Source organism: Equus quagga, chromosome 19 (assembly GCF_021613505.1).
Source record: "Equus quagga isolate Etosha38 chromosome 19, UCLA_HA_Equagga_1.0, whole genome shotgun sequence".
Lineage (NCBI taxonomy): Eukaryota > Metazoa > Chordata > Mammalia > Perissodactyla > Equidae > Equus > Equus quagga.
In genome coordinates, this window is record NC_060285.1 from 45207816 (window position 1) to 45234297 (window position 26482).

General features: G+C 41.3%; 1 protein-coding gene across 3 annotated transcripts in view; it reads right to left on the minus strand.

Moving 5' to 3' along the window:
* TRHDE (thyrotropin releasing hormone degrading enzyme) overlaps positions 1-14494 on the minus strand; it is a 358131-nt gene extending 343637 nt beyond the window's left edge. For all 3 annotated transcript variants that reach the window (XM_046646029.1, XM_046646028.1, XM_046646030.1), the window contains exons 1-2: positions 13545-14494; positions 1503-1776 (exon numbers count right to left, since the gene is read on the minus strand). In XM_046646029.1, the coding sequence (XP_046501985.1) occupies positions 1503-1776; positions 13545-14449 (1179 nt within the window). In that variant the 5' untranslated portion in view covers positions 14450-14494. The remainder of the gene's footprint in view (positions 1-1502; positions 1777-13544) is intronic.
* Between the last annotated feature and the right edge of the window lie 11988 nt (positions 14495-26482).

Here is a 26482-nt window from a genome sequence, read left to right on the forward strand (position 1 = left end):
ACAGATTTCCATTGACTTCTTCTGTTATATTTGAGCAACACTGAATGTGATGGCCGCTGGGTGGGAGAATCATTACCTGGGTTCTCTTACAGACACACAGGCAAGGTGGTGGGTCAGAGCTCCTAGGACACAGGGGGAAAATTCAACATTGGGGGGTCCTTATAGACACACAGGCAAGATGGTGGATCAGAGCTCCTAGGGCACAGGGGAAAGCCCAACATTGGGGATCAGACCAACAAAAGTTTGTCATCCAGCTCTACCACCTGCTGACTTTTTGACCCTGTGAAAGTTACTTATCTCTTTAAACCTCAATTTACTTTACTCATTTGGAAAAATGGAATCACAATACTTTGCTTTAGGGTTGATATGAAAATGAAAATAAATGCATATTTATTGTGTAAGACATTGAAATGAGAAGGAAATTGTTAACTCAGCATGGCCTGACCTAGCCTGATTAATGCCATGCAGTAGCAGAGCACCATGGTGCCATAATGGTAGCTGTCGTAGAGAGTCCAACTGATTCTATTAGAACAGATAGTGAATTCTGCAGGTTTCCTATGTATCGCCCTTCCCTGAGAACATATTTCTGCAGACTGGGGTGTTATGGGCTACAAGAAGCTTTATACCTTACAGAAGTTCTAGCATATTGGCAGAACTTATATACAAAAAAATGTTCACTGAGTATTGTTGTTAATCATTGAAAATCAGAAAAATTAAAATGTTCATCAATAGGAGGGTGACAAATTTTGATATACTCATTCAACCATTCTATTCAGGTAGACCAAGAACATAATTTTAAGCAAAAAATAAAATGAAATAAAAATAAGTTTTAGAATGATATCTATAATGCAAAACCACTTATATAAAACTTTAAAGCCTGACATGTATTGTTAATAGATATATACAGACAATAATTCTGTGATACTATGCATGGAAATGGTAAATGCAAACTTCAGGACAGTGGTCATCTCTAAGGGAGGAGACAAGGCTGTGGGATCAGGGCAGCTGTAGACAGAGGGTTCCAACTCTGTCCAATATGTTGTACACTTTCAAAAATTAAATTAGTCTGAAGCAAAGGCAAAGTGTTCAGATTCTATACAGCTGGCTGGAGTTTATTATTATTTCCACATTTTCTGTATATTTGAATTATTGCACAATAAAAAGAAGCATCTTTCCCAGTCACATAAATAAAGACAAGTAATTTCCCAAAACAAACAACAGCTGTTCCAGAGAAACTCAGGAGATGAAGAGAGACAGGGATAGTGGGGATGAGGAAGGTGCCTCAAGGAATAAGAGGGCTGGGTATAGGAGTCACTCCTGACTTTCTGAAACAAGGAAGATAATTCCCACCACCACCACCACCACCCACCCCTGGGGCTAAGGACAGAATTCAGAAGTTTAAGATATGAAGAGGATAGAAAGGATTCAACATTAATGCAAAAATCAGGTTACTTTACAGAGAGTACATTATCCAAAAACATCATTAAGCTTAAAATACTTACTACAACCCCACTCTTGGTGGTAGTTTCTCTGTATGTGAAGTTGCAAATTGCCCAGGCTAAGTAATATGTGGACATGAGAGGGGTCTGTGAAAAGTGATCCGTAACCCATCCATCTTCTTCAAACACAGACGTTTCCACTGGCATATTGGATAAAGATAGATAGGTTGCTTGATGCTTGATGCTGATTTTGAAAGTAGCCTTGTAGATGGGCTCGTCAAAACAAGGAAATGCCTTTCTGGCATGTGTAGGTGAAAACTGAGTCACACCAAGGAATCTGGAAAGAAGAAAATGACATTCTCAATTACGTTTGTGGCTTGAGTTAAGTTATGACCACTTCACATGCTTCTGCTGATAAAATATTTTTGCCAAATTGCAAGATATTTTTTTTTCTGAACCAAACTTAACTGCATGAAGACCATGAAAGCATAATTCATACATATTTCCCCAACAATAAAAATTCTTCAGGGAAGTTTCATCTCAATTAAAGTAAATTCTCTAAACCCAGAGCAGTATTTTCTAGATAAAACATTAACATTTTATAAGAAAACAATGCATTGGCATCTTGTTGGCAAATATTGGAAAGTAATGGTTCTCCTTTTCGGTGTGCCTCCCTTTCTTCCCCGAGCTGTACAACAAGTAAAGACAGTGAAACCGAAATCCGAAAGCTGTCATCAGATACATGTAGGACACAGACCATCACTGGGAAACATCTGTGCCCTCACATTTCAGCAAGACCTAGCCTGAATTTTGGTAAGAAAAAGCACTTTGAAACTTGACAAAACTTGGTCTGAATTGACAACATTCTTACCCATATCACCTTGGGCAATTTCCATAAGGTGTAGTTGTCCATTGCTTAAAAGAGAAGAATCAAGCCTGAAAAGCTCAGAGGGTAAAAAAGAGGACGTGAAGGACCATCACTGTGAATAGACGAACTGCGCCCAGCAGGCAGTCAACAAACTGCAGCCAGTGAATAAACGACAGCCGCTGATTCACAGCATCGTCAACCTTTCTGGGAGTGTTATCACATATGTTTACATTGAACAATCCAGACACCATTGGTTTTTACTACTCATAATACGTAGTTATTAAATAAATTTTATATGTTAGTATATGTTAGTATAATACATATAAATTAATATACTATGTATGTAGTAAACATGTCCATGTGTGTAGATGTATACATCTATATACGAAATATATCTAATGTCCTCAAGTTTTCAGATCAAGCTGTGAAGTTGCATCTCATTAAACTCTTAGAAGCAACTTCTACGTTCTTTCATGGTTTTTGGTTACAAATGAAAATACTCAAATTAAATACTTTAAGAAGGAGACTCTTAACTTAAAAAAGAGCCCATTATTTATGAAAACATCCATGACAAAAGTTAATTAAACTTTTTAAATAATACTGGTTACAAAATTTGATATAAGGCAAATCACTATCAGACTCTTGGTGAAACATGACTGAATTCTAAAGTAATTTCTTTTCCCCATAAGTAGTTATGACTCCACTCCCCTCTCCACCATCCACAGTGTACATGGTTAATCTAACACAGCACAATTTCCCACTGAGCCCGAACTTGGCCTCAAAATTATTCTCAACACAGCACTTCAGGCAGCTACTTCGGATCAATAAGGGTTGATGTGTATATTGAATCTTATTGGCTATGCCTGGCTCAAAGCATGAGATGTAAATGTTTTTACCATTTAAAAATTTTGAAACCTACATTTATCATTAAGGGCCTACATTTTTAATGCTTAGTTTTGAAATAGAGAAAAATAAGATATTTTTAATATTAATTGTATTCTTACCCTCAGAGAGAGGGTTTTCGAGAGTTATCCTGAACACAGTATGGGGCTGCTACACACCGGGCTTAGGTAAATCACTGAACTGTTTGAGCCTATTTTTTCATTAGTAGAAGGAAAATAATAATGTTTTCTTGGCCTTCCTTACAAAACTGTCAAGATGATAAAATGAGATAATACATGAGAAAGAAGTTTTAACTATACATCTTCAGACAAATATAAGGTTAAAGTAGGAAGCAATCTTAGAAATCTTAGAAACGAATTGTCCAGCTCTCTTCAATTTCTAAAGTGAAAAAGCTTCAGTGAGATTAAGTGATTTCTCCAAAGTTACACAGACTGCTAGTGCAAAGCTGGCTCTAGCAGTCACATTTTCTGTCTGAGTAAAAGGTAATTATATTTCAAAAATAGTAAAATTAATCTGTAGCCATGGTTTATAAACAACGTTTCAATTCAATCGTTGGTAATAAAGGCTCTTCTTTCCAAATTTGCCAGCATCAAGGTAAGATTTTTCCTTATTATTTTCTACTGATAGTAATAGTTTTGCTCAATGAAATGTCAGCACCTTTTAGTTAGAAAACACCCATTCACAGCTTTCTCTTCATGTGCTTTTGTTTTCCATAATGTTCCTGAATCTTATCTTTCAATCTCACTAATTAAAGTGTCTATGATGTTGATATTTCTCTATTGAGGGTATTTAAAAAATATCTACGGGATTTGATACATGAGAAAAAGTGTTTCCTTTTAACTTTCAGGAATCTGAGAGGGGCCGGCCCCGTGGGGAGTGGTTAGGTGGGCGTGCTCCACTTCGGATCCTGGGCCGACCCAGCACTGCTCACCAGGCCATGCTGAGGCGGGGTCCCACGGGGCACAGCCAGGAGAACCTGCAGCTACGTACTGGGGGCCTTGGGGAGAAGAAGAAGAAGAAAAGAGAAAAGATTGGCAACAGATGTTAGCTCAGGTGCCAATCTTTAAGAAGGAAAAAAAAGTCTGAGGACTCCAATTCGTCACTGAACAAATAAATATTGTCTGCTATGTATGAGTACTTCACTATATTAGGTATGTGGTATGATTTTTTAAAAAGACATAACCATTTTTGTCCTTAAGGTCTTTGCAATCTAATTAAAAAGAAAAAATGTACATATACATAAAAAGCAACTAATAGTACTTGGGAAAAGTTCTACGAGAGTTCAACCAGGAGACTGCAATTAGAATGTACTTGTTATTAAGTAAAACTCAAAGGTGTCTTTGGCATTAAGTAATTAATGGGCAGGAATTTATTAGATGTAGAAGATCTAAATAACTCTGGGCTAATAAGATATTAATAAACCAAATATTTATGCAGAAGAATCACATTGTGCAGTGTCTTTTTGCCTTACATAGTAAGTAAATATGTTAGCAAAGCCAGCAATTTAAATCACTGATTCTCAGGGTTGAAAGCAATTATAAAGATCATCTAGTGACTTTTTCTGCAACTCAAATTCTTGATGAATTCATACACACAGTATATATATATATACATATGCACAGAAGCCAACATACATTCTGATAATGTCTAAATGAAGAAACACCAATTTCACAGTCCGGCACCTGAGGACGATTGCAATTGAATTTCAATTCAGTATTCAGGAAGTCAAAAGAAGTCCCTCAGTAAAGAAGAGCAGTTGGACTAGATTACCTTTAAGGCCTTTTCCAAGATTGAGATCCAATAACTGAACAAAAATTAGAAATAAAATATTCCTTGAAATTGATGAGTTTTTGTAAAAAACGTTAAATTACACTGCCACTAAATAGCTTTTAACTACAAGCTCTATAATGCATTTGCTTCTCTTAATCATGCATTTGTGAGTGTTCAATACTAAGGAGAAAAAGATAAATACATATACTTCCTTCCCTCAAGGAGTTTATACTCTAATAAGTGAAATTAAACATATACCTAAACAGATATCATACAAAAATCCACAACTAAAAGGGAAACATACAAAGAAATGACCTTCTCCTAAAGCAGGGCCTCTCAATCTCGGCAAGCCTGACATTTTTAGGTTGGATAGTTATTCACTGTCCGGGTCTGTCCCTTGCACGGGAGGATGTTTAGCAGCATCGCTGGCCTCCACCTCCAGAAGCCAGTAGCACTGCCTCTCCCCAGTTGTGACAACCACAATATCTCCAGACACTGCAAGTGTCCTTTAGGGGGCAAAACTGACCCAGCTGTGAACCACAACCCTTAAGAACTGAAGGAAGGCTTTATGGAGGAGAAAGTAGTGCTTTAAGGGTTGGAGGTAGACGGGGAAGTGAGCAAGTCGACTATGCGTACCACAGAAATAACCCTCTAAAAAAGCTTTGACTCACACATTAAGGTTGTGCCCTGTCTGCTGTCTGACAGATTCTAGTTTCGTCAGATCTCAGTATGGCCAGTCCACTTCCAACACCTCTTTCGCCCTGGACACCCTCCTTTCTAAAAAAGACAGCCAGATTCAGGCTCAGTCCACTCAGCAAGCAACAGTGTCTCTTGGGTTTCAAAAATATAATTTTGTCTTCACTGTATGTATTTTAAGATTGCCTTCAATTGATGGAAATAAGACTTCTTTTCTGCTTACTGTTGTTATTAAACACATCAAAGAGGCCTCTGGAGAAAGTGATCTGGAGCAGATAATAATGAGCTTGGTTTTGAGTAAATTTGAGTTGAATTTGAGGTGGTAGCAGGACACCAAGTGAAAGAAATAAAAAACTTTAATTAAAAATAGAAAACATTTCGGGGCTGGCCCCGTGGCCGAGTGGTTAAGTTCGCATGCTCCGCTGCAGGCGGCCCAGTGTTTCGTTGGTTCGAATCCTGGGCGCGGACATGGCACTGCTCATCAGACCACGCTGAGGCAGCGTCTCACATGCCGCAACTAGAAGGATCCACAACGAAGAATATACAACTATGTACCGGGGGGCTTTGGGGAGAAAAAGGAAAAAATAAAATCTTTAAAAAAAAAATAGAAAACATTTTAATATCAGGTCTGGATATTAAATACATAGGTAAATACAGCAAGAAGTAAAATAAAACAGCAGGAGGCAGAAGGTAACGGGGACAAGCATTTTGCTGTCTGTTTTTCCCCTTCTTTCTTAAACAAAATCATTTTTATCTTTTAATGAATCCCTCTATTACCATAAAAAATTCCACTTTCAAAAGTGACATCCTGGAAGCATCATTCCAAGAATGTCACTTTAGCATAACTAGAAAAATATGAATAATATACATGTATTTTAATTCTCTTCTATCTAAAATAAATTACTTGATTTCTTAACAACTTGTCTATGTGATATTTTGGTTGAGCTAAGAAGGAGAGCTTAAAGCTCTCTGTTGCCTCTGAAGGATATAGAGAATTGATTTCTTCTTATTTCTGTGGAAGTTCACTAGGCAAGCTACTCGTATCAAGTCGTTATGCTAAGATTCAGCAGAAGTAATGCATTAACGTTGGTTGATATTGCCAACAAATTACAGCGTGATACAAAACAATTTCTGTTCCATTATTTTCATTGTCCCTTTTTATAAAGTTAAAATATGCAGAGGAAACAAATATTTGCATAACACTGTTAGTACTCAGATTGATTCATGACTTTTCACTGTGGAACCACCAAAACCAAGAAAATCTCACAAACAGCATGACATATTTGAGAGGTTTCCATCTGGGCCACATCTATGCACCGGACACATAGCACAGTGAAAAGTGCTCTTTAAACTTGTTTCTCTTGCAACGGCAATTTGCCTGGTGTTGCAAGTGTTTCAGATTGGTAATAAAAACTCCCAAGACCTAATGAAAAGTTCCAACGGACCATCTAGTTACTGTTCAACTGTTTGCAGTAAATGGACTCAGTTACAAGGTCATGGAATTGACACATGTCCCATTTAAAGTTAAGGTTGTTAATCAAAATGCAAATTATTACTCAATAACAAAACATTTTAAGCCAAAATGTGTCGTTGTTTAGACTTTATGCTTTTATGTACTTCAATGAGTCATTAAACCTCTGCCATTTCAGAAGTATCCTGCTGAATACTCAGTGCTCTAAGCAAGTGTGTAGTCTATTTTTCAAAAATAACCATTCTAGTAAACTAAAAACACAATGCAGTAATGCCAGCAATATGTATGTAGGAAGTGGTGCATATGTGAATAATCGTGTTATAAAAACAGAGCATAATATTCATAACTGTTTTCCTAATTTATGTACTAAACACTCTTATCAAAAATGATTCCTGAGTACCTGATCACCATTGATGAAGAGTATTATAAATGCACTAAAATTCTTTCCCAGCCCATAACATTAGGTTTTCATAAGAATACATAAAATAGCTCTGAGACTCATTTGTTTAATACTGGAAAGAGGCAAATCGTGACGTAAGTGTTATAAAGTGCTGCTACTGTTAGAGCTCACAGAAAGTCGTGAGAATAGTATCTAATGACTGAGTGCCTTTCCCTCGTACCTGGGATTTTCTATGTGCTGTACTGGCTCCACTCCTGACCCTTCAGTCTCTGGTTTGTGCTGTTCTCACTGCTGACAGAGAGTGCCATTACCAGAGAGCTGTGTGTTCCTTCTGTTCCACATACTCTTCCTGCTCCTTCAGCCCTCTCCATCTCACCGCGTCTGGACCAAGCATGGGGTTTCTCTAGTGATGAAATACCATAGCCTTTCTCCTCTCTCTCTTCTTCATGGTGGAAGGGCTCTCTCCACCACTCTCCCCCATGCCCCTTACCCCCCGTCTGCAATTACCAATTGTCAGACACCATTCTAAGTGCTTTCTTACTTAACTCATGTCATCTTCACAGTCAGCTTATGAAATAGGGTATCATTACCTCCACTTTCCCGATGAGAATGCTAGACCCAGGACAATTAGGAAACTTGACCAAAGCCATAAAGCTAATAAATGGCAAAGTCAGGAAATGAACCCAGACAGTCTGGTCCCAGAGCCCCGAACACAGTTGACACACACACACACTGCTGTGTCCAGCAACATGACTAAAGTGGCCAAACCTACTTTTAAAAGGGAGAAAAAGTAACCAACAGCTGTAATTGTAAAACTTCATTCTTTTACCATCCTCTGATTTTTTTTTTTTTTGAGTTGTGCAGTCATGAGGCAAGATCTGAATAATGAAACTAAAACTTGCCCCCGAAAGTGAACCTAGGTCTGCACTGGGAGGAATCAGTTTGCCCCGTCCCTGTACCACCGCCAGAGCTCCCCAGCCCCGGAGCCCTTGTTTATTCGGAGACCGGCAGGTGCACCTGGAGGCAGGAGGGGTGAGCCCGAGGCCCTTCGCCCCAATTCTGCGCTGCCCAATCCTGCCATTCTTATTCCACCTCACAGCCCCATCGTCACTATCCAGCTGTGCCTGTGTGAATTCTTTCAGGAACTGAAGATGAAGAGGAATATTTTTCATCTTTATATTCTTCCAAATTCTATGTGGTAAAATTCTGTTGGAGACACCATCCACTCTCTGGCGGCAAAAAGCAGGATTGATTGGGACTTTGAAAACCTCTGGAGGAACCCAGCCACTACTGCAAATCTGAAAGGATGTAAAGGATGCACGAATAATTAAAAGGATGATGATGATGATAACAATGATGAGAGTTATCACTGCTGGTAGGCAGGAGGATGGCACGGCGTGACAAGGGATGCCCTTCCTTACAGACTGCAAAACATCTCCGTATGAAAAGTGAACTATTTCTTCCTTGCTCTTTATGTCATTCTTTGAAGTCACACTTAAAAAAATGAATCCTATTCTTGTAGCCCTACGGACCAAATGTCACCGCCCTCAAGCAAACCTAAATTGTTGCCCGGAACTGTTGTCTGAAGCCCATCCACATACACAGGGCAAAAACTGGTTTGAGGAAATAAACATGTTTTGCAAACCAAACAAATACCAGGAAACCAGTCACAGGTCCATCTGTGTTTGAAAGAGATCCAGAGCAGATAACGACTGTTTGAGGGGCTGCTTGGAGTTACTTTGAATAAATAAAAACACAGTCACACTAGTTTAACTCTTTAAAAGGAAGTGTATACTTTATTACTATCCACAGTGATCAAATCAGATGGCACCACGGAAATCACGGCCAGACAAACGCTGACTGTATGGGTTTTCCTCCCTGAATGGGTCATTATTAAACGGTCAAAGCTTTTTTTAAAAAATATTTTCTAGATTTGGTTAGGGGTGGCATTCTGAATTATGACCAAAATGCAGCACTGGACTCCGTTTGGCCATTTGGTCTGTGTGCTGGGCAGGAAAACAGTGAGCTAAGTCCATTAAGGACTCATACAAACAGTTTTCACAGAAACAAACAGTGCTCACAAATTTTTAGTTCACAGCCTTCCATTCATGGACAAAAGGCCATCTACCCCAACTTGTTCACATAAAGATATCTCCTTCCCAGCGTGAATGGGAGAAATGAGGCTGCTTCCAACAGAAAAACAATGTGGTGGTTTTCTTGTTTTTATTAAATATTATGGTTATTAATTCATTCCAGAAAAAGTACAAGGCATCAGACCAGGTACACTAACACCACTAAAGATTAAATGCCCACCCATAAAACCCTCTATGCTCAACACAAGATTTTTGCAAAAGAGTTTTTTTGAGACTCTTTTTGAGAACCACAATGTTACTTTGCCATTTCACTCAGAGATCATGGTTTCTCCTACATAATCCTTGATAGAAAAAGACCTCCTCTTTTCATTCTGTCTTCTGTCACTGTGGCATGTTATAGACCCAACTGAAGTTTGTCAAAGAAAAAGTCTCCCTTTTGAAAGTGAATAAAATGTTCATTTACTTTGGGTAAATTTCCTTTTTCAATCTGACCATCTGAACCTAAATTAAGGTACCCTACTTTGACATGGGTATGCTCACCATCTGGTTACCACAAAGCAGCAATTACTTCTGGTAAATGAACATTTTACCAAGTTCTAAGCAAGCATATTCTACTGTAGGATAGTACGGCATAAATATGCACCCTTTTTTATCTGCTTGCTACACACGTATTTGAGGAAAAAGTGAATATGGACTCTGCCTAATGGAGATAATTTACCACTGTGTGTACATATTTCACATTTAAAAGAATCTATTTATTTTCAACATTCAACAAGTGGTTGTTGAATTTTCCCATCAGCGAAGTGATCAACCAAGAGTAGAGGATTTGCCTCAAGTATAGGAACCTCACGCTTCAATGGGGAGCTTGTCTTCTAACCTTTCCCTGCTGCGGTATGGGAACCACAAGAGGTAAGTCTTCCCTGTAGGACAAAACCAGCCCCCTCCAACACCCAGTGGGCTGTGAAACCGTCCCGGAATCAAAGGTATACAGTACAAGTGAAGCCGAATCTTCCTGCCCTCGCCCAAGTTCTCTCTCCCAGACCTCTGAGGAGTGAGGCAAAGAACCAGATGGACTGAGTATTAATGAGTTGTTTCCACATAGGCTAAGTAAGGTGAACTAAATTGTAGTATTGCTCTTTTAAATATTTCAAGTTGCTCAATGTGACTCCCCCTTGGCAAATTAAATATTTATTTTCATTACAGAATTTATCTGATAATTAAGTTGGCAAAAATTATGACTAACTAAAGACCAAGATATTTAATCATAAATCAAATGAAAACCTAGAGTTTGCATCTGTGTCCTTTTGAAAGCATGTTTTAAAATGTCAACTTACATTTTATCTGGGCAACAAAATCATCACCTATAAAAGTCCAACCCTAACTGAGTTCTTGATATCAGTGTGTTTAAAATTCTCCAAGTAGGCATAGTAACAACAACCACCAAAACAATAATGGTTTAATGTATGTAATGTTGACATAATTGTGAAATGGTTTATTAGATTTCCTCTGCCTTATCAACTCTAGTAGAAACATCCAAGAAATTATCATATTCACTCTGGTATTGAAGGAGGAAAAAAAAGTGGAACAAGGACTTTCCCTAAGATACTATTTGGAAACACCCAATCTGGCATTTCTACTGGGATGCAGAGTTTAGCCACATGTGCACTAGGTTAAACTTTCAACCGAGTTATTTACATCTTTGGGATAAACTGAAGGAGAGAGTTTGAATATAAACATGCACTAGGGGTGCAAGAAATCAGTTATGGGTCAAGCAGAAACATCTGGTCTGTTTAAGATTCCTGTTAATTTGAAAGCACTGACCAAAACAAGCTCAGTTCCACCAAATATATTTTGGCATGCTTCAAAAACCAGGATTTGTTGGAAGTATTTATTTCACCACCACAGGATTTATCAGTAATTATATGCAACTCTCACTACTGACATTTTGACATTACAAGCTTGTTTCTAAACCTAACATTCAAATTTGCTTTCTACGTCTTTCCCCCCATAGAAATGCTCGTGGGCTTAAAAACATACTTTCAATCTGTACACTTTAGAACACATTGGAAGAAGTGATGGAAGGGGGTTTTAAATTATCCACATCTGATGTTAGGAGTTTGAAAGTGAGTAATTTATACATTTACTTACCAGAGGCTTTAAGTATCAGACAAATACTAAAGCACTGGGCAACTTATTTACATGAGGTCACTTCATGGCACTCTATAAATAATGAAACGTTTGTGTTCCCCCATAACACACTGAATTTTCCCCAGCCTCTTATACAATAACAACTTCTTCTGAGAGTTTCTAGACACCACAGGCCCTGGTCCAGGGCTCAGAAAACCAAAGCTGGAGTGGCAGCTCTCCCCGGACCAGCCTGCTGACCTCAGGCAGCTGTGCCCCCTGAGCCCACGTTTTCTGCTGTTGTGAGAACCACTCAGAACAGGGCAGGCTCTGCCAGTGGCATCATCACTCACCTCTGACCTGCTCTGCTTCAAAGGTTGTTGATTTCATTTTCACGTTCATTTTAGTTGTTCGCCGGCCCTACAGTCACTTAATTAACCGAAGTTAGGGCCAAAAGCAAGAATCACTTCTTTATTCATTCACCAATATGCTTGAGGGCTTACTATCTCTGGGAATTCCCAACAGCTAAAGTTTATGGTGGACCGTCTGTATGCCAGGTTTAGGGGTAACTGCTTGTCAATGCATTAACTCAGGGACCCCCACGACGATTCTAGGAGGGTAGGATTATTATTATCATGCCCAAGGCCAGGCTCTGGAGCCAAAGCACCCAGGTCTGATCCCTGCTTTCTGGGCTCACTCTGAGACAAGTCACTGGACTTCAGCTGCCTCCGAGCCCCGGCTGTTGAACAGGGAGTGCTGATACACCTACACCACAAGGCTCCTGTGAGATCCGGTTAATCTATGCTGCTCAATAAGCCCTGGAGGTAGTCATTGGCAGGACTTGGTGACTTGGATTAACCAGCTTCCTCAAGGTTCACCAGAGCCAGAGTTGTAGCTGGGATTCGAACCCAGTTCTGTTGGACTACGGAGTCTGAGCTCCAAACAAGTGGTGAAAAGCCCCACGGCCTCTCGAAAAAATAAAAATCGAACACTATCCAAATCTGAAAAGCATCAAAGGCGCTCACTGACAAGGTATTTAAGACTGGCCGCCAGCTTTCCTCCTTTCAGCGCGGGAGCCATCTCCGGAAGCAGGAACTCAAGAACAAGCAACTGGAGTCGCCGCGTGAGCAGAGAGCCGGCGTTTCTCGCTGGCTTCGGCCACGGCAGCCGCCACCCCCGCTCCCACTCCCTTAGTCTGTCACCGGACTGGCTCTTACAGCCCCGAATCTCGACTTTCAGTTTTGGAAAACTTTATGCAACCCGAGTCCTTCCTGTGCTGCGTGCCTGCCGGATGCCCGGCGAGGAGGGCGCGAGGAGGGGAGGCGGGAACGTTCCCCGGCCCTACCCTGCGCGGACATCTCACCGGGACGCGCCGCTGCCCTGGCCTCTGGCGCTCACGTATTTTCCCTCGACGGTAATTTGGCAGGCTTTTGATGTCACCCTGGCATTGCTCAGATTACACACTACCCTTTAAAAAGTAAAAAGAGCTGTGCGCCCCGGCTGGCTAAGGAAATTTGACCAGAGGAGGGGGGCTTCCAGACTAGAGGAGGGGGTGGCATTCGTCGTTTGGCACTGGTGAGTTCCTGGAGTTGGCAGCAGTGAGAACCCAAGCATCCTGGAGACCCCGGGGGTCCTGGGTGATAGTCTCACCCCACCTTCGCCTCCTTCCCCCACCCCTCACTTCCCGGTATCAAAAGCCAGCGGGTCCCCGGGGCCGCTGGCGCTCAGGGTTAGAGCAGCCTGGCGGGGTGGGGCCGTGCCGGGACCGCCTCCCTCCTACCTTCTCTCCCCGTGGAGCACGTAGGAGCTGCGGAAGAAGCCCAAGAGCTCGTTCTCGATCAGGGCATTGTAGATGATCTTCAGGTTGTAATTCCTCTGCGCGTCCAGGGTCCTGTTCAGCACCACCACTAAGACCTGGGTTTGCGGGTAGAGGAAAAAGCCGGCCACAGGGACAGCCCCAGCCACCCGGTCCTCGGCCACCTGCACCTTCTCCACCGCCACCCGGGAGGCGTGCAGCACGACGTAGCGGGTGGCATTCCGGCACGCGATCTCCACGTTGACCTCCCCGGAGAAAGTGAAGTTCTCCATGAAGGCAGTGAGCATGAGATTGTAGTGCAGCGGCTTGAGGTAGCCCGAGAGGCGCAGCTGTGTCCACGGCTGCCATTGCTCGCGCTCCTCCTCCGACGGTGGCTGAGCGGACGGGGTTCCAGGGGCGGCCTCCCCCGCCTCGGGCTGCCCGGGGTCCCCGCCGGCGTGGGGGTGGCGCCGGGCCGACCCCGGAAGGCTCTCGTTGCCGCCTCGCGCTGGGAAGCCGGCGGGACCGCCGTCGGCGCCGGGCGCTGCTCTCGCCCCACACTCGTCGAAGCGCAGGCTGAGCAGAATCGCGAGCATGGTGACCGCAAGCAGCGCCACGATGGACACGGCGAAGGCCAGCACGAGCCGCTTGTGCACCGTGATGTGGCGCTCGGTGGTGCAGGGTCGCACCCCCACGGAGTCCGCCCACGGGTCTGAGAGCCCCCTGCCGCCCGCTCGGAGCGCGGCGTCGTTCTCTCCCATCGTGGCCGCGAAGGGTGAGCTGCTCTTCTCAGCCCCCTCCTCCTCCTCCTTCTTCTTCTTCCTCTTCTTTTTCTTCTTCTTCTTTTTCTTCTCCTCCTCTTGCTCCCCCCGCTCGCCGTCCAGGGCCATCACAGTGCCGCCTCCTCCTCCCCCGCCCCCTCCGGCACCCCCCGCGGGCGGGCCACCCGGGCCACCGCCAGCGCAGGCATCAGACAGCGCACGCGGGCGGAGGGCACGACGCAAGCTGGGACCCTGGGGATGCCGGCCCGGGTTCTTTTAAGACGGTCTCTGGCCGCAGGCGACAGCAGCCTCGCCCGCCATTAGCCCGCCTCTCTCTGGACACCAGCGGCCAGGGCGCGGGGCGTTGAGCTCTGGGACGCGCCCAACTTGGAAAGCGTCTGGCTCGCCCCGGCGCGCTACTTCTCCGGCGGGCGCCGGGCGCACGGACACATAATGCCCCCACCCCTCCGCGCCTGCGGATTCCGGCTCACCCTCCCCTGTGCAGAGCTGTCGCCTGGCTTTCCGCGGGAGCCTTCCAGCAGATCCTGGGCTGGAAAGGACAAGGAGCCGTGGGGAGGGAAGTTAGGGCTTCCGCTTTCTCTCCCCACTCCAGCGGCGGCGTTCTGTCCTCTGGGTGGGATGTGCTCGCAGAAGAGGTGGCGGCGGCAGCAGCGGAGGCGCCGAAGCCATGCACCCGCAGCCGGGGACAAGACGATGGCCAAGGAGGAAGAGACCGGGTGCACCAGCCGGGTGAAGTCCCAGGGCCGCAGAGCCGCGCCTGGAATCTGTCCTGGAGACGCCTTCTCCTCCACCTCGGACACTTTAAGCAGCGGTGGCGGCAAACGGCGTGGGCTTGCAGACCCGACAGCGGGCTTCTCTCGTTCCGACGTTGCTCTGACCTCCGGAGATGACAAGTGAGCAAGAAGTGTCCAGCCGGGCCATCCCCTTCAGGTAGATGAAGCTCCGGGTTTGCTCCGTAGCCCCGTGGGGAGAGCCGGAGTGCGTGTGTGCGAGTGCGTGTGCATGTGTGTGTGTGCGCGCGCGCGTGTGTGTGTATACACAGGCTCCAGGGCTGGATTCCCAAGGCTACCCTGGCTGCATTCAGGGCCTGAAACTACCCGAGAAAGGCAAAGGAGAGAGCGAGAGAGGCGAGGAGGCAGGGCCGCCGGGAGGGCGGGGAGCGGCTGAGCGGCAGAGGCAGGCGCCAGGAGATGAGAGAGCTTTTCTCCGCTCTGTCACACAAGACACCCACAGCCACCGAGGGGGTTGCCGAGCCCCCTGCGAGAAGCACAGTGTAAATCTTCAGGGCTGCGAGCCCGCAGTCACCCCTCTTCCCGACTCCGTAGCCCACAGCGCCAACCCAGAGGGACCCTTGGAACCTTTGGCGATACCGCCCAGAGCGCAGGAGGATCCCGCTGGGGAGACGCGGCTGTGTCAGATTTCATGTTAAACTCGCCAGGGGATTTGGAGGATTGTATGTAAATTGAAATAAATTCTCCAGAGCCTGACTACATACGTTATAATGCGCGATGTGTCCAAGAGCGCCGCGCTAAAATAAGGGCTAGCAAGGAAGCGTTAGAATCCTCCGGAAGTAAAGGCTGAAGAAAAAGAGATGTATTTCCCATGGAATAATTTCTATTTTTAAATTGGGGAAATGATTAAAATATAATGCCTACACTGTAACATTCAGAATGAAGAACTTGAGACTGAGAAAGGCTGGGCTGTGAGCCCATTAGACTTACCAGAACAGTGGGCAGCTGTGGTCCATGATTGGTCAGTTTCTCACTTCACATAGCCACAGTTACTTTTTTGCAGTTTCCAGTGTTATCATGAAAATTGTTGAAACTTTTTTAGAACAGTTACCCGTAGGAAGTGTTTGCTGACAGCAGGGGCATCGAGACAGGCGCCTAGACCATTGGCTGTTTGTGGACCCTTGTTCAAGTTTACAAAAGTTTTAAACTCTAGTGCACAGTGTGCATGAATATATGGGATATCCAACCTGTCAAATTTGTGTGAAGAACTCTAATTAGAACGATATTCAGAAAACAGCCCCCCCAAAGGTGACAGCTAAGAGGCAAGAGTCCCTGGTTTTTAATAAAACAGTGTGATGATCTTCAGAGTCAATAGAAGAGTAAAGTGAAGAATAAAAAGAGAACGAAGTCATTTCTTGTTACATGTTTCTTTCACATCTTCAAATCCTGAAAACATTTGAAAAATCATGAACATAGTTGTTTTTCTTAAAAACAGGAATGTTTAAGGCTCTGGCTTTGGAGTCCTGAAAAGCTACAATGAAAAGATTGTGTTTGGCTTTAAAAGCATGACCAACGAGAAGAGACCAAATATACATCACCTTTGGCCTGACAGCCACTGAGAACACAGCCCTGCTGCTGGAGCTCTTTCACATTTGTCCCCAGATGGGACACAGTCCCAATGCCATACATTCTAATGTCCATTGGAATCGCTTTTAAATGATGATGAAAGGAACTGGCAGGGTGGGGTGTTTTTAAGCATGTTGTATGTGGGCCGTTAGCAACAGACCAAGGGAAATGCCACATTCTGTTCAAGTTACTTTTTTCTGCTCCATTTTTAAATCTCTAAGCTCTTGCCATCCATATGTATCTGACTGTATGAATTTTAAGAGTTGAGGAGTTGGGGTTCCTTAGTTTTCACAGAATCAGGAAATACGGTACAGGCAGGCAAAAAGAGCTATGTGACTCTTAGCAGGTCACCAGATGTCTCTGACCTCAGAGTACTAATCTGGCAATTCAGGATTATTGATCTAAAGTCCATGATTCAACTCATCTGCAGGATCAGAGGGACCTGGAATCACCCCCAGGAGTCTGAGACTCACACCTGAACTGAGAGGCTACCTGCTAAGGCATCTTTAAGACCTCTCTCTAGCATGATAAGTCAAGAAAAGATTCAGAGAAAGCTATTTCTGTTCTTTGTATTTTATCAATGTGTTTATTTACTTCTAAAAATTACTACAAGGCAACTCAAATATTTTGGAATTAAGGAATATATTTACCAATTAGTAAAGTCTTTACTGACTGTGATTAAATTAGTGGATGAATTTTTTTTTCAGACCCAAGTGAAGAGGACACAAGCTTATTAAAACATTAATTCTCCTATATTGTAATCTTATCCAATAAACAGAATAGCAAGGTCAAGTGAGTAAATATGTTTTCCTCTCATATCGCTGTTACAAAAGGGTCTCAGTGTGTTTTGCATTTTTTAATTTCTGAAAGTATATAGTACACTTCTTCCCGTGAGAAACAAGCACTTTGGTAAAGTAATTTTTTAATATTACTTCTCTAGAAAATCTCCATTCTACCCTCAAATGTAAAAAAGGCGAAATTTCAGATTGTGTACCTAACAAAAATATTAAAGAGATGAATCACTAACATTCCTATACAGAAGCTGCCATGATATTGTAGATCACTGAATTAGAGATGGTTTTGACTCTGGCATTGCCAGGCCCATGCAGGGGAATAAGACTTTCCAGGGTGCCTGATGTTTCTCTCAGAAACACATTTACTGTTGGGAGAATTTCATGATTATTTTCTTTAGCTAATACAAGTCTTTAAAGACGTTTTTGTGGCCATATGTGATTTAGGGACTGGTAAAAGTGAAAGCAGTCTGAATGTTTAATATACATGAGGCCAAACAGAAGTTATTTTTAATTCACTCTACACCTTGGTCCTGTAAATAATCAAAATGAGCCATCATCAGTGAATGTGCTGGCTTCTGAGTCTTCACACTTTGATTGTTTACACTTGAGTTGATTTTTCTTCTTCACACTGGTCTGTAGGTAGAGGCACGACTTAGGTGTCCTTATATACTCAGCCTTTCAGGGATGATGAGCCCTTCATATCCAGAAACAGCCTGTCTCATGAGCAGGAACCAGATCCCAGTCTGCTCTCACCTTCCAAAGTTATCCTAACCTTAACGGGCTCGGTTTCTTGGTGTGTTAATATACGGGGCTTAGACTAGGTAACCTCAGAGGTCTCTTCCAGTTCTCAAAGTCTATGAAAAAAACTCCAAAGCTAACCCACCAGTCTCTTTATGTTCTCAAGGGGTTTTAATTAATCTTCTCCAATAAGCAGCAAGAAAATTCAATTAAAAACTAAAAGTTTAGTGGGTAAAGAGACTTTATAAAAATACACTATACTGGCGAGAACATGGGGGGAAGAAAACCCCACTGCCATTCTGGCAGTGACAACAAGACTGAGCCGCTGTCTCAGGCGTGTGCTCCTGAAGGCCCCCCACAGTGCCGACACTGCAGACAGTGAATGGTGCGAGCCCCTGTTTACCAGCTGAAGTGGTGCCGCCATGTGGCAATCATAAAAAAGCAGTTTGAAATTTGAGAGTGTGATAATTTGATGAAATTCTTAATTTGGGGAAACTCACATTATTGCAAATTTTATTCATATTTTTATATCACATAATTTCAAAATTTCATACCATTTGACCACTGCATCTGTCGACCTTGCTGAGGGGTTTCATATAAGAAACACTCTTCTAAATAGGACATTCCTCAAGATCTTAAAGATAGAAAGAGGAGAATTATTTAAAATTAGCTGTAATTGAGACAGTGCAATTTCTTAATGTCTGTGGTTTGTCAACTACAATTGACACCTTCATTTAACTGTTAGTTGTCTGACGTCTATTTATTTTAAAAGATTAATCTGAGTGGGAATTATATCTAAATTTGATTATGCCTTTTTTCCTAACAAAAAATCTATGAAATTATAAAGTTGTCTTAAAAAGAAAACATTCCCTAACCTATTAATATATTACTACATGTTATTAGTCCTAGAAAAGCCTCATAATAACACTTACACCAAAACAGAACGAGTCTGTATGAGAAGGGCCTCTCTAGATGGCAAATATCAGGAGAAGCCTAAGCAGATATCCGTAGTGTCTTCCCAGTTCCGGCATGAGCTGTTCAACCCAGAGGACAGGAGGAGGATGTCCAGGGCGTGTCTGGTTCTTCGGGGTTCTAACGCTTGGTTGAAACTCTTCAGTGTTCACTGTGGGCTCTGCAGTTTACGATCTCAGTATGAAAGCCCCATAAAAAGGCAAAGCATGTGTCATGAAATGCCTACAGCTTATTCCTGAAACCTGCAAACATCATATACACCAAATTCTCTGAGCAGAAAGAAGTTGGGTAACTTTCCAGGGATGTTTCTGTTGAACTTGTCTGTTTGTCTAGTAGCTGGAAAAATGAAAATATTAAATATATCAATACAGTTTTTGCCATGAATTTAAGTTGTTCAAATCCTTGTTTCTAGATAAATACAGCAGGAAGAATTAATAATAATAATTATTATTATAGCCAAGATTTGTCAAGGGCTTACCTTGCACCAGGTATTTGTCTAAGCACTTTACGTTATCTTTTAATTCTGAAAATAATCCCATGAGGTCAATGCTGTTAATTACCTCATTTGACAAATGAGGAAACTGAGGCTCAGGGAGATGAAATTTTGCCTTGCCCAAAGTCATTTAGTTAGTAGGTGGCAGAGGCAGAGTTCCAAACTAGGCAGTGTCACTTCCTCACCTGTGCACTCACCATGATGTCACGCTACTTCCTGAAAGGTGAGCCAGATGTAAGCTACCCAGTTGCATAATTGATATGTGCTGCATAAATTGTGAAGTCAGTGTCAGGAGAGTGCTGGAGGTATGGCGCCAGACCAAATAGCCATGGTCTCCACCTCCATGGAGGGTACAGTGCCTGGCACATGATAAGTGGTCTGTAAGAGTTTGTTAGATGAAATATAGAAAGTGAAGTATGACCCTGACCAAAATGACAATTACAATTTTTTAAAGTAATGATAGAAGGAAAAAAAGAGAGCACTATTCATCCTGGATTTAGAACTAAATAGTTGAAAGCCTTGACTATAGCTTATTTTCATGCTGTAGACCAAGTAGTTTATGCACCTTAGAAATCTTACCTCTTGAATGCATTAAAAAAATATATCTTTGACTTAAGCTTATTTGACAACTCAAATTTCCAGTATTTGAATGGTGCGTCACCTCTTTCCAGCCACAAAAATTGTCTGTTTCAAAGGCACATTTATATAAACATTAATGTAAAGTCACATAAATACATAAAATATCCTGCTTTATTTCTTCCATATGTATCTTCTAATCCATACTTTTTTTCTCTTTTCCAGTCATTTATTCACATTTCTTCCATTTAATAATAAAACATATTGTTTATCTCTTAAAACCTGCACTTACTTCAAATAGACATTTGTTTGATATATAAATGTTCATCACTATAGCTCTTTAAATGAGGTAATTACAATATTTTCTTAAATTTGAGTATCAAATGATCATTGTAAATAGGTTGATAAATAAATTAGGAGAAATATGGTGAAGTTTTTCTCTTTAAATAATGAAGTATCACTAATCTTGAGGTCATATACCTATATGTGAATTTTTGAAAGCTGATTTGATTTACGGGGTTTTTTATTTTTAGTAATATAAAATATACATAGTTTTCAGTCAGTATTCCAGTCAAAGTGCAGCCTTTCTGAATGAGAAACACATTTTCTGTTAGAAAGTATTTCACAAGCTATATATATATATATATTATACACTAATAGTAAAAATTAAAATTGCTTTGTTTTTCAGCCTACTTTGAAACTAAGAAAAAAGATGAATCATAATATTTCCCTTCAAGTTTTAGGCCTGTGTGTGAATAACATATAACTTAATCATGAACTGAAGAAGAGCTGCTTTTTTTGGTCTATATCCTCCCCTTGCTCATAATCAGAGATGTTTGCCAGAGAAGACCCAGTACCTTCCACCACATGGCACTATAACCAAGGCCCCTCCAGGCCTCTTTACTTTCAGGGTAATGCCAATGTCACTCCATTTTTTCTTTCTCTATACATGGTTTTCTGAGAACATTTTCCTATTCACATCCAGGAAATACTCTCCAGGTGCCTTGAAAGCTAGGTGAAATATGTATTTGGAGATACAGGAATTATTCTTGGAATTTGAACAATTAGACTTTGGCTAAAATGCCTTTTTCTTGGTGGTTTAAAAGAGTGATTTATATGCTATTACTGTAGATATTAAAAGTCTAAATATATCATTATAGTATAAATATTATAATGTTAAATAGGTTATTTTTTACATTTATACTAAGAACACTAAGTGCTAGCCACTATACAAAACATAAAAAAGAAATGGCCATAATTTATCACCATACAATGGCCATGCAGTCTGCATCTGGAAAAAACTTCCCTACAAAAGAACAAAACGGAAATATTCAGCTACTGAGTCTTTTGAAAATAACCAGCTGCTTGATCAAATAAAACATTTTTTACTCCAAAATAGTCTGTAGGAAAAAAAGCAACAAACCTGAGTATGAATGTTTGGAGTCATTAGAATATTAAAATTTGGATGATTGTTTCATGAAGTAGGTTTAATTCTCATAGTAGAATTGATTTGGTATAAAAGTTGCCTGCAATCTTCACTTTTGTCACTTTTCTCTTCAGTGCCACCTTGTGGCTCAGCCAGTACCAATACGTAGGCAGGGTTTGTGTTTGGGGTTTTTCTCTTGCTGTGTTGAAGCCAGTCTTAGAAAGTCAAGCGGTGAGACTCAGATGTGCAGCAGTTTCTGTTTTCTGCAAGAAGCAACAGCTTCCCTGGAAGATATTGGCCATAATTCTGCAATTGGCCATTTCAGACGCCAGAACATTTTCTCAGATATTGGAAATACTGGAGACTGCACAAAAAATTGATGTTCATTTACAGGATAATCAACAAACTTACCTTGGATAACATAAGTGACAAGCTCTGACACGATTTTTCCATCAGAAAAATGTTTTCTTAACTCAGTGTCATCATTTCTACAACAGTGTCCCCTGTGAATTGATTCTAGGTAATTCAAATCGCTGCTTAATCCTGTTTTAGAAAAAGCTCCTGTATCTGAGTTACTCGTAAGCAGCTTGCTTCTAACATCAGATTGAATTTTCATTGTTACCTTACTCAGTTTATTTTTTAATTATGCAGTTATAAGGGAAGAAGGAAAAAGTACAGTAGTTGAAACATTTCTTTTATTGGAAACACAGAAAATGTGTTACATATTTTCTAATATTCTCTATATATTAGAGATGCCATAATAATCTTTTGAATAACCAAAAAAATAGTTTCTCCTCTTTGAAACACCTAAACATGTTAGAATTTATTGCTAAGTTTTCTTTTGTGGTATGACGGAGAAATAAATTTTGAAATTGCATTTATGGAGTCATTTCAGAGCAAGTGAAAGCGATGTGTGATCTGTTCACTTTGAAAGTGTAAATGCCTGTATCTGAATCCCTTTTGCCCTATTAGGAGTCTAAGTTTGTACCATGCATTATTCGAAAAGTAATTTTCCCTGGATGTACAAAAACGCCTTAGATTTGACCTATAACCTGAATGTCATAAGCTGTCAGTTGTCTATGCTGGAAGCACAGCAACAACAAAAAATTTTAAATATTTTTATAGACTTGCTAAAATCTTATTATAGAGCCAAAGCAGCTAAATACTCTCAGTAATGCTGCAAAAACCTTAGAATTTACCTCCCTACTCATTTTCAACTTGATCAAGTCATACGCTTTGTCTCTGAAAGTATGTTGTGCTCTCCAACTCAGGAAATGCATTTTTATTCTTAATTTTTGCACCCTTTGACATTTGAACTTTTCCATGGCATTCTGAAACATATTCAGTTTCTTACGGATTGGGGACAGGAGCAAATGAAAAGGCACCTTGGAACAGCAACATCCAAGTTGCAGGCCTCCGTCAGCCTTGGCAGGGCTGCCACTGAACATAACCTAAAAACAACAAACACTAAGAAAAGGGCTTTCTTATTTGTGAACCATGAAAAGTTATGACTAGTTTTATGCTCGTGCTTCAGCTTCAGCTTTGGTGATAGAGGTGTGTCTGCCTTCAGTTTGAGCTGAAGAACCTGTGTGCAGTGCCATCCAGAAGATTCCTTGGACACGTGTGCTGTTGTTGGCAGTGTCCAGGCTGCACTATTTTCAGATAAGTGGGACCTCCATTCACCACATAGCTTACTCCAGGGGTGAATTTTAGCCTCTTCTCATTTTTATTCTATTCGTGTTAAATATGTTGGTTTTTTTAAAGCAAGTTACAAAGCAACAAAACACATTTCATATCTACTCTGTTACAGATTCCAAATTAAGCAGGTTCACATTAATTGGGTTACATTATGCACCAACAGCCTTTCATTTTAATGTCAAAAGGCTTTTATGATCTCTATTCAGTTCCTCTTAAAGTGAGACTTAGCAAAATATTTACTTGACATTTCTGAGAATTTCATTTTCAGTTTCAAAGGATCATTTATTCCTTTAATCTTCCAATGTGGAAAAGTAATAAATATTGACTTGTTTTTAGAAGCGCTAACATTCAACTAAGTAAACTTAGCAAGTGATAGCTATTAATGTTCTCTTTTGTCTTCTAGACAGAAAATCAAAGCTATTTAAAGTAAAAGATGTGTTTAAAATCAATGTATGTCCACAAGTTAACATTAATGTCTACAAACACTTTCTGTGATCACTATGTCTTATTTCCGTGTGCATGTGTCTTTATTTATCTATTTCTATCTATAAAGATGCAGAGATAGGTATAAATGGATGGCAGAGATATGTATGTTTCTATATGGTCTGAATGAAAGTGTTTTGTTTGTTACTGTGCTCACTGCAATGTTACAAAGTGCACAAAGAGTTCTCTGAGCCACTCCTTCATTTTGAGTGCTGGCCAGGAGAGCCAAACTAAACTGCTGATGGTCTATCCAAATATATGATTCTAAAACCATGATTACAGGATCATTGCTTTCTTTCTAGGAGATTTACCTGTAGTCAGGCTCTGTAATATTCAGAGTTCTATAGCAGTTCTCTTTTAAATGTTGAGTGCAGGAGCTATACCTTCTAGGATGTGCAGGTAATCAAATCCTCGCAACATTGTAACAGAGAATCCAGATGAGGAATTGAACAGAATGAGTGCTCAGTTCTGATTCCCTAAGGCTCAAAATGTTAATGCTCCTGACACACCTTGTCTGTATTAGCGAGTTGCAATTGCATTAAAACAAGAGAAAGAATTGGGCCTGGACCGCAGCCTCCCGTCTCCAGCCTCTCTACCCCTGCCCGCCTGGGAGGGAGCCTCGCTCTGCAGGCCTAGGGCTGGCTGCAGACCTCTGCCTCCCATTGTTTCCACCGCTCCAGAAAGGGCGGCAGAGGAGCTTCAGTTCCTAGTATTCCATTGGGAACTGACTGAATTAATTCTTCCCAAAGCGCAACGTTCTCCAGTTCTTTCACAGGAGGGCAAATTGAGAAGACACAGAAACAGGTCTAAATGAAGTGATCTTTTTAAAATTAATTCAACCAATAATGCCATGAAAAAGCACTTTGAATTTTTCAATTGCCAGGCAATTGGTTCTAAAAAGAAGAACATTCTATGTGGGCTGGTGTGGTGGCACAGTGGCTAAGTTCACATGTTCCGCTTCGGTGGCTCAGGGTTACAGGTCTGCATGCCGGGTGGGACCTACACACCGCCATGCTGTGGCAGGCGTCCCACATATAAAGCAGAGGAAGATGGGCATAAATGTTAGCTCAGGGCTAATCTTCCTCAAAAATAAATAAATAAATAAATAAATAAAAAGAAAAAGAAAAACATTCTAAATTATCCGTGGGCTAGTGGAGAGCTCTTGCCCGAGGACTCGTCTGCAGCAGCGATATAAAGAACAGCATGAGATTTGTCAGCCTTGCTCACACCTTTCTGCTCACAGACTCCATAGAACTGAAGGTAAATCAGCAAGGAGAGCTGGCTCTCGGGGAGGGCTCCCTGAGAACAATAAGGTATCTATAAGTAAAGGGAAAAGGGCGAATCCCATATCTAAAAATCAAATTCTGCAGAAGATAAATGCCTTGCTTATTTCTTGACGTCCTTGCTTATTTATTGATAACCACTTATGAGTAATCTGTAATTTCTTCCTAATCCTCAAAATAAGTTTGTGCCACTCGTGTAATCTTCTTGGGAGAAGTGTTTTATGAAATTATCACCTGATTCTGTGAAGTTCAGACAACTGAATACCCTTCATTTACCCAATAGCCATTCAAAAATGTTATAGGGGATGAATTGTAAACAAAATTACAAGTTAACAGTACTTTAACTGAAGATGATTTTTCACACGTACTCACAGGCCAGTGCCATCAACATCCAAAACATACAACCACTGGGCCCTGTGGTCTTTTTCTCAGAAAACCATCATGTACGTCCTTGGTACTTATTTAACAACTCAAGAAGAGGAAAAAAGTGGGGATAAAATATCCTAGGTAAGTTCAAAATTCTTATCTAAATCCTTAAATTGTGCCTTTCAAGTACCTATGCTATTGTGTGAAATGGGTTTGAAAAGTCGTATTTAAAAATGACTTTCCAACTCTATAATTATAAATTGTTATAAACTTTGTGGAAAGTAGTTTAGCAACAGCTATCAAAATGTACAAATCTAAAAATTATACCAAGACTTTTGAGCTATCTTGTAACTGTTGCCATGACTCTCTTCTACTAGATTGAAAGCTTCTTCAGAACGGGAGACACGTACATTCATTTGTGTATCTGCAAAACAAGCAAAGTCTGTGGGATACACTGAGCCTTTTATTAAATGTGCTTATTAGTATATGTTAAATGAGGGGATTCTCCATTTGGTAGTATTTGTCATCAGCTTCTTGGCCCTTATTACTTCTTTCTCTGGTTTAAGGCTTCTTTCCTTCTCCCTGCCCAACACTCTTTGGCCTCGGTGACTGGCAGGGGTGCTCTTCAGCTTGGCTTCCTCTGAATGGCCCCAGTGCTGAGACCCTGCTCTTCCCTATCTCTGGCTTTGAAACATGGCATCAGAGTATTTGTTGGAAGCATTTTAATCGACATTGTAGAGAGAATGAACTAACAAACGAAAACTATATCATTCTCCCTGCATAAGCCATTGGTAAATAAGATCTAGAATCAGGATCTGATCCTCTCAGCTTCAATTTGGGAAACCAAAGTGATGTGTTCTCCTGGAAGGAGAATTTGACTAGATGTTGAGACAATTTAGGCCATAGAATAGAGTCATACTTCACACAGGAGTTAGATTCTGAAGCCAGCATATAA